This window comes from Netta rufina, assembly GCF_964035555.1.
Source record: "Netta rufina genome assembly, chromosome: 9".
NCBI lineage: Eukaryota > Metazoa > Chordata > Aves > Anseriformes > Anatidae > Netta > Netta rufina.
Window position 1 is genome coordinate 25,731,214 of NC_140132.1, and position 9,341 is coordinate 25,740,554.

The 9,341-nt window shown below is 45.1% G+C and overlaps 1 protein-coding gene across 2 annotated transcripts in view; it reads left to right on the forward strand.

Moving 5' to 3' along the window:
• Positions 1–3,240, forward strand: part of PLCH1 (phospholipase C eta 1) — a gene marked incomplete at both ends in the record, with an annotated part of 56,172 nt that extends 52,932 nt beyond the window's left edge. For both annotated transcript variants that reach the window (XM_084291722.1, XM_084291723.1), the window contains one exon: positions 1,136–3,240. In XM_084291722.1, the coding sequence (XP_084147848.1) occupies positions 1,136–3,240 (2,105 nt within the window). The remainder of the gene's footprint in view (positions 1–1,135) is intronic.
• Positions 3,241–9,341: the final 6,101 nt, after the last annotated feature.

Consider the following 9,341-nt stretch of genomic DNA (forward strand, 5'->3'; position numbering starts at 1 on the left):
CGGCCCAAATATTTCAGGCTGGGGGTGGCTTCACCCTCACAGGGGTACTCGTCAAATGCAGTGTTCGTTGTTGCAGGAATCAGTACAGAAAGGAGAGGGCTGGCTGTCCAACAGCGATCTTTCTTGCCAAAATATCGTAGCTAAACATATCCATCCTGCTTGGATGTATGCCAGGTAGGCTGGGTGCTGTCCATTTCCTCCTCTGTCCTTTGTAGGAAAAAACCACCACCACCACCAGCCTACAAATCAAAGAATTTTACATCTCTTCCATCCTTACGTAGGCACACTGTGGAAAGCTTGAGGGACTTTTCAAATTCTGGAGATTGTTCTTTAACGCCAGGCTCATTAAAAATCCCTCTTACTGTAGCAAGGGGTTTTCAGGCACTGTTAACAAATGCTCCTAGGGTACCTCATTGCTAGTGAACGTAAGAAAGAGCAGATATTGTACCAGGTTTTCTTCTGTATTCCCTGCTTAATTAAAAGCTCCATAACTAGGAGTAAGCCTGGAGATGGTATTTGGCTTGTAAACACAAGTAAGATCTTGGTTGAAAAAAAATATCGAATGTGTATTTTTCATGAAATTCAAATTTTGCTCTCTTATGAATGCCGCATGCTGGTAGAAGATCAAAAATTAAATTCTTGGATTGAAATCTCTTAAAGTAACTAAATGTAAAGAACATTGTGTGGAGTCCCTCTACTTGATGCTTTTACTCAGAGCTCTTTTAAGCATGCATCTTGTTTCAAAGTGTAATGTTTTTTAACAGAGCTGTTTTGTTCTGTCTTTATTGCCATGCTTCTTTATAGTACAAATCTGAATAGGAACACAGCTGAAGGTAATACCATGTGCAAGCTATGATATGGTATCTCATTGACATTATTTGCAACAAATATTACATCACGTGCTTGATGTAATAGACATCCCAAGGAAGCTTCAGTGAAGTGCCTGCAGTTGTATTTTTCCATTTCTTCATATCACACAGATAATTTGGGCCAAGCCCACACAAATCCATAACTGAATTCTGTCACAACTGTACCTAAGTTTGCATTTTCCATTTGTCTGTCTAAGGACAAACTAGTTGTCAATAACCAGAATGCAAATTTTGTATGCAGCTAACATCTTTCTTATTTAATTTAGCCAACAGCGATGGCAATAAAAATGAGAAGGAAATGAACTTGAAAGAATCTGTTCTCATCTGTTCTGAGAAAACAGCAAATATTTCAAATTCGGCTTTTCCCTTTGACAAGGAGAAGGCCCAGAAGGAAATGACAGCCGATTCTTCCTTAGTACCACCCCTCCAGGAACAACATGAAAATTTAGTTTTTGCAAGTGGTGTAGCTGAAACAAATCACCTCAGAGGCTATCAAGAAAATCATCTTCCTGGTGAAACTGTCCCTCCAGTGCAGGCCTCTCATTCTGAGCCTGTCACAGAAAAAATAGAAGACAAAAGCTGCGCAGACAACAAAAAGGAAGATGACACAAAAGAGACTGAGGAGGAGGAAACTCATGTGGGGACTTTGCTTTCTGAAGAAGCAGAGGAGATGGAAAATCTCAAACATGACTTCAAGAAAAGCACCACAGGTCTGTCTGTGACGGACACTTCCTCTGCCGCCCGCTCTGACGCTCCTGACTTCCATTCCACTTCAGCCATGCAAGACAGTGACATTTCTCGCCTCATAGAGGAGGTTTCTTTGGTGAGTGAGGGCGAGCTGGACAGTGCTGTGTCTGCTCTGATCAGGCAGCTGGATGTCACAGATGGCCACACCAATCTCACGGTGCTCTCAGGCCTCCCTGGCGCTGGCAGCCAGACCTTCAGCACCATGCCTGCGCGCCCCTGCATGCTTACTGCAGAACTTAGCACTCCCTGTAAGAATGACTTTATTACCTCAAAATCCATCAAATCCCCGTTGTTCTCAACTCCAGATCCAGCCCTGTTCTCCAGCCCTGAGACCGCAGAGTATTCTGTGTATGCAATTATCCACGAAACGTCTCTTACGCCGCCTTCTGAATATAAGACACACGGTGGATTAGTTTGCAAGAAAAAGTCAAGCAGTGTAGAAAATAACTTGCCTAGCACTCTTTGTTCTTCACCCGTCTCTTTGCCAAGTGCAAATCCCAAAAGGAAATGTGGAATGAGCTGGGAAGCCACCAAGTCTGCCAGCTCTCTTGCTTCCAGTAGCCTCATCTTCGAGGAGACGCTTGTTGACCCTCCCACGGGGGAGAATTCAGAAAGCAGCAGTCTTGTAGAAATCGATGGGGATTCGCAGGATCTCTTGGTAACTGCACGCGAGTACAAACGGGAAGACATGAGCCAGCTGGCCTCCCCTTTAAAACTGAGGCAGGAGCAGGACAGCAGGCGCTGCGGTGAGAGGACCTTTGGGAACTGCGCAGCTGTCGAGCTCTGTGCTGCTGCCCTGGACTGCTCAGACAGCTTCAGGACTGCAGGGCGTAAACTCCCTTTCCCAGTCTGTGAAAACGTTGATTTTCTACATCACCATCATCATGCAGATAAACAGAAAGATGCGATGTGTACCTCCAAGGGATCCCAACTCAACGTACACTCATCGGTGCTCAAAAGTTCTTTGGCTTTCCCTCCCTCTTCAGCCATCAAACAGACCAGCCCTTGCAAGTCCAAGAGTCTCGGTGACCTGACGTCGGAGGACATTTCCTGCAATTTCGAAAGTAAGTATCAGTACATCAGCAGGAGCTTCATCACGTCCGGCATGAGAGACAAGAAGCTCGCTGCTATGAAGACCATGAGACCCCATTCCACTGATGCTCTGACGGAACAGCTGAGAAAGCTGGTGTCCCTGGACCAGGAGGACAGCCACCAGATGCTGTATTCCAGGCAGATCGAGGACGACTGCCCAAAGGCCCTGGTCAGAAAGCTGTCATCCAGGAGCCAGAGCAGAGTGCGGAACATCGCCAGCCGCGCCAAGGAGAGGCAGGAAGCCGCCACCAAGCAAAGGTCCTCGCACACCAGCAGCATAGCAGGGGTCGTGCTTCGGAACAAGCCTTCGGCATCTCCTCACGTGATCAACAGGCATTCGACGGGCTCGTACATAGCCAGGTACCTGAGCAGCTTCCCCGGGGAGGACGTGGAGGGCCGAGGAATACCGGAGGGCGCCTGCGCTGCACTGCACTACGGCTGCAGCGACCAGTTGTGTGCACGCAATTCCGTCCTGCAGCTGGAACCCAACAGTGATGATAAGCCAGAAATTTATTTCCTGCTGAGGCTGTAGATTGTATAAATGTACATCTTCAATGTTTACAAACTATTTCAATGAAATGAAGGATTTTTAGCAAGAAATACTGTTTTGGGGGTTGTTTAAATTATTTAGAAATGCAATTTCATGCTAGTGATTCAGCTGTGATTTAATGTTCCCTTTCCTGTCAACACTTATGTAAATAGAAACTGTGCTCTGTCCTTATGTATGTATTACTTTAATTTAGAAATGATAAAAGAAAGTAGTCTGAGGACTATTTGCATGCAATAAACATCTGTATTTGTAATGCACGGCATTAACAGATGAGCACATCTGTGCTCAACAGCATAACATTGCAGTGAATTCAAGAGTATTCCTCTGTTTTCCTGAAGTCCTACTGTTTGGGAAAAAAAAAAAAACTGTGATTCCTTTTGGCCTTTCATGCAATTTCTACAAGTGTAGTGCTTTCTGTTCTTGGTAATTTCCTTGGGGTTCAGTTCCTGAACTAGGACTCAGACCCTTGCTTAGCACCATTGTTTTCACTCCACCTGTACTCAGTTAATGTTAATTTTCCATGTTTCCATGTGAGTGATGCCTAGGTTTGTCTCCTGCCCACTCTGAAGTATAGCAGCAGTTGTAATCTATTTTTGTCGATGTGTGGAATGCTTATTTCAGGCCGGAGTGGAATGTGGGAGTAATCCAGCCTTTATCAACTGAAAACATTTAATTTCTGCATATTTTGTTATGTACTTTTGCTATTGGTTGTTTGTAGCTTCAGTATGGTAGCAGATCTGTTTTCTGTATATTTGTAATTTTATTGTTAAATTGGTGACAGTCAGTGGAATATTTAAAGCTGACGTGGTGTAGAGTAATTATTTTGACTGTCCTTCACCTTTTTCTATGAACACTGAAAGTGAATTAAGTGAGTAATCTCAAACACCTGAAGCTTCCCTGCAGGGAGCAACATAGCTTTATTTTGGTTTAAAGATATTCTTTGTCTTCACTGTAAGTTTTTTTCTTATATGTAAAAGATGTACCTTTTACCTCTTTCTTTTTGTAATGCAGAGTATTATTCTTGAGAACATCATTAAAATAGATTTTTAAACACCTGGTTACATGTTTACTGAAACCATAGCAAATGCAATTATGGTTAAAATAACAGTAGTCATTGCACACGTCTGTCTTGCCGTGAGCTTGCAATAAATTTTCAGAAAGGGAGAAATTCCATGATTTCAAGTGAAGGTGATGTTTCCTGGCTAGAAACTTGCAGCTGAGCTCCTCTCTTCTCTGGATAGGAAGCCAAGTTTACTGAGAATGTCTAATTCCCAATAGGAATAAGCAGGTCGTTCGTTTTTGTTTTTTTGTTTAATTCTTTCTTTAGAGGATGGATTTAGTTTTGTAATTATAATTTGCACTTTTTTTCCTTCAGGGCTTCATTGAGATGTGTATTTTTCCTTGCCCTCATCTTACCTTGCTGTCCAGGTCAGAAATGTGCTCTGTTTATTATTTAGCATTCCTTAAATTCCTGCGTAGTCTTCAAATCCTGGTCATTACCAATTTAGCATTTTTTTTCACATACAGCACAGGGCCAGGGTTAACTCTTACAGGACTCCCATGCCCCTGCCTATGCTCACCACCGGCTCGCTGTCTGCAGCTCTGTTTGGAGACTCTGCTCTTAACCAGCTTTGTGCCCTTCCAGCAAGTGTCACAATGATCCTGAATCATTCAAGTCCTAATGAAGCTATCATGAAGCATCTGACTAAATGCTTTATGGAAGACTACACACAAATCATTCTCACTCTTACTGTGGGCACCAAACTTTCATAATCTTGTGTTAAAAAAATGAAAGCAACAACCAGAGGTTCTCCAGATGTATGCCAGGATGGGGGTTGGTTCCTTGAGTACTTATCAAATCCATTCGAAAAAAAAAAAAGGCTGTTCAGAAGGCTACCTCTGGAGATGGAGGTTTGATTCAAAGCATACTTGAGGTTTCCTGTACTTTGCCATATCTGATCTTCAAGTAGAGGCAATGCTGAGTAAAGGAGGTGGTGATTAATACCCTCGTACTTATTTTGTCTTGCGAATCTAGTATTAAATATTTAAAATATACACCTAGTCTTGGAGGTGAAGGGTGCATGTGCTGCTTGGAATGCATTTAAATAAGCAGTAGCTGTACTGACCTGCACACCCCTTTGTTTTCCTGCAGCTTGAGTGCGAACAGCACCTGCATAAAATGAGGCTTCCGCATTAATCAGCTGCATTCCTAATCCTGGAAGGATTTCTGCTTCCAGCTGTTGGTCTGTGGGCAAAGGCTGGGCCCACCTGGATGCGTGCAGCCCTTTGGGGGCAGCTCTCCCATTGTGGGGTGCGTGGGGTTCCTGTTCCCACCGCCCTGCCGCCAGCTCTCCCGAGCCCAGGGGAGCACGGAGGTGGCCACGGGGCTGGCTCCGTCCTGCACACGTTCAGGCAGCGTGAGCAGGGGGAAGCTGAAGGGATGGCACACTGATGGAGAAACGTGGTGCCTCCACAAAGTCTCTGTTCCTCTCCAGAGAGCTTGTGCTCAGCTAGGAAGTGTGAGCCGAACACATGGAGTCTGCTGAAAAAATAAAGAACAAAATAGTTTGGGATAAGGCTACCAGCATCCTCTGAGGGCTAATGGGGACAAAGATGGTAATATCCCAGGGTCCTGTGAGTAAAGCCAGGAGAAGGAAAGTTAAAACTGCATCGATTCACCAGGTGCTCCTGTTGTGGAACCGCATGAGACCTTTCTGTTGCAGCGGGATCCTTTACAACCACAGCAGCATGAGGGAAGGTCGCAGAGGAATTTTCTGCATTTCCATGATGCCAGTATATGCTTTCATAAGATGAAACAAGATTTACTCATTAATATTGTTTTTAATGTGAAAGAGGAATCCTCAGCAGTCTCCTTTGCCTTTGGTCTCCATGTGCAGCCTCTGTGCCAAGCGCAATATTGAGCCAGCTTTCCAGCAGGGGGACTGCTAGACTTGACAGCAGGAGCGAAGGGAAAAGGCCTGATGCACACGTCTGGTAAATCGTCCCTTTTATTTCTGTGCTGAAAAGTGTTTTTTAACCTTGGAAGATGTGAGTGTATGTTTCTTTTGCCAGCAATTCAAGTTCACGTATTATCGGGCCAGTGGGATGCGAGCCCTTCTGTGCTGTAGGTCTTTGGTAGGCATCATGCAGAAGGAAACAGCCCCGAGGCTGTTCCTACTGCAGAACCCAGGACGGGTCCTGCTCCAGGTGTTGCTAATGGTGGAGAGGGAGGATGATGCAAGCTTGGTGCTGAAGTCCAGTGAGTGCTGGGCTGGTTCTTATCAAAGCAGGCTATGCAGGAAGCTAATGCTCGAAGGAGGGGTTTGCAAGAGGAAAGTTCATCCCCATAAAGTAAGCAGGAAGGATGCAACGGTGGGATTGCAAAACCAGTTGGGATGCTACAGACTAATTGCCTCGCCAGGGACTTGTAAGTAGGTGGCATTTTTGGATGAATCTCTGCTTGTTGGGTGATCTTCAGCCGCCTCAGATCTAGAAACCCCAAAGGCAGGAGCAGGATGTCAGGATGTCCCCCTGCAGGAGCAGGACACCAGCCTTAGGGGGGCTGATCCAGCTCTGCCCTGCAGTGCCAGCTTGGGCTGCACTTGTCCGCTTTCGCTGTGAGGTCTCAGACACGGGTCCCGTGCCCTAGGGTTTTGTCATTTCCAGAGGCAGAGCAGCGTGGCGAGGCTTGGGAGAGCTCATCTGTATTTCCTATACTCGCTGGGTGCTGACAGATGGAAATTTGCTTCTTGCCTGTTGTTTTTAAGATCCACATTGGTTTGGAGCAAAAGGTCTCTGTCATGCCAGGAGTACAGCAGGCTGGTACTTAGGCATAGAAAAATAATCCTAACAGGAAGCACACCTGACATTTTTTGTCACTTTACATTGACCTAAGCAGGATTACTCGATGTATAAGTCTATTAAAGCCTTTATGGCTTTTTCTCAACCTGAATTATCCTGTTAGAGCTGGACGTGAGGCTCTGAGGCAGGAGCTGCACATTGTAGCGTGCCAGAGAGCAGCTCACCTCCTCGTCTCCATCCTGTGGGACACAAATTGCTTCAGTATCCTTCTAATATTGCCCAGTGTCTCATTAAATTACTGAAAAAGTTGTGTTGTTGCAGCCACAGCCCTACTGCTTTCAGGTGAGTGGATATCCTTACACCTGTCCTTAAATACCTGGTAGTTTTTTCTTAGGAAAAACAGTTGAGCTCTTTCATTTCTAAACAATTGTTTGCTCCTCTCGTTGTGTTCTGAATTGCTTCTCTTTATCTGTTTGAGTTCAAATGTATATAATATATATGGTGTGGGGGGCAGACTGCCTCCAGAAGGCCCTGTTGCTTCTCTTTTTTTCTTTAAGCCTAGGAAAAAGCAGCTGCCAGCGCATTCAGCTGCTGGCAAATAGAGCACTGTCAGCAAGTCTGCCTTGCTGTGAAATATTAGTAAACAAGTAGTTACGTTAGTGGTAGCCAAGTTTAACAAGATCTCCACTTATTATCCTGTCATTTTTTGTGAAAGAATATGCCATTGCTGTCAGACCCATCTGTTCAACTGCACAGCCCGTGCATACAAATCGCCTGGTCTCACACATGGGGAGAGGCTTCGGAGAAACCTGAAACTGGGAGTGAAGGATGAACAGGGGGAGAGCAGTTCGGAAACGGAACTCGGTGTCGATAATTGACCGCCTGGGTGAGAGCAGATGGGTGCTGCTGCGTTGTGTAGCTGTGAGAAGCCAGCTACCTGGCCCCATGCAAATGTGATTTGTTGTAGCCTGCGGAGATCAGACGTTACCTGCAGCTCGGCTCTTCACTAATGGCACGAAGAGGAGGCAGAGAGAAGATTGCTGGGAAAAGCCATAGAAGAAAAGCATGCAGACAGGTAGCTATTTAAGCATTGCTTTTTAAAATAGACAAATTAAGCTGATCATTTGCCGTAAAAATCACTGCTGGTGTGATTAGAATGCCTTTCATTGAAGGGTGGGTATGGAAAAAGTGAAAAAAATAGGAAAACTTCAAGGGATAAATATATACCCCTGATAATATTCTGTTACAGTTCCTCCTATTTCATCTAAGAGGTCGAAGAACAATTTCTTGGCAATAGAAGAGCCAATGAATGGTCTGTTCAGCCAAACCAACAGGCTGCCATCCCATGTTGCTGTACATCGTGGCGGGCAGGGGGGGTGAGAATGGTGCTCCGGGAGGAGGTGGCCTTCCTCTTGCTCTCACAGAGGAGAGAACTCCTGGAAGAGCAGCTGGGAAATCTAAAGTGACTGTCACGATATCTCAGCCATCTTCTGTAAGTTAGAAGTGGTTTGACTAATTCTGACACCGTTTTCTCCGTAGTGGTGAAGCCATCTCCCATCGCAGTCACGCTGGATGTGGATGAGCTTGCCGGCTGCTCCAGGGCTGTGCTGAAACGAGTGGAGGTGGGACAGGGCGAAGCTGACAGCAGAAGTGTGGTAGGATGCTGACAGTAACCTGGCTCCCTGAGCAATGCTCGCGCCTTTATGGGGCTGGACAGAATAACGAGATAGCTGCCCGCACACTTTCACCAACGTTTAATAAGATGCTCACTCAGACATTAAGGTTGGACCCAGCTTTGTGACTTCTGTGTGCAAATTTAAGCAGTGCCAAATGTCAGATGACTTTGCTGCAGGGACAATCTCATACTTGCAGAACAGACATTCTGTCAGCAAGTTATTGTAATCCTGGTGCCTTTTGCAGTTTGGGGTTTTTATCTGCCGATCAGTGCAAGCCTTAATTATGCTCTTAGCTCTAAACTGGAATAGATTCCTTCATTTCCATGGGACTGGTTCAAACCTCAGTGTATTTAATAGAACTACTAGGAGATGCTCAGGGTGCCAGGTTTGGAAGATTTAGAGAAGTCACATATTATTTGGTTGTGTTCTTTTGTCTAGAATTATATTTCTGTTACCTATGTCCTGGTTCCTCTCCTTTTTGCTGTTCCAAACTGTAGAGGAAGAGCTGCTGAATTAGTAAGTATCTGGCAATTTGTGTGAAACAGGCTTCTGAGCTTTAAAAAAAAAAATGTTATCAATTTCTATTTGATTTTAGAAAAATAATCC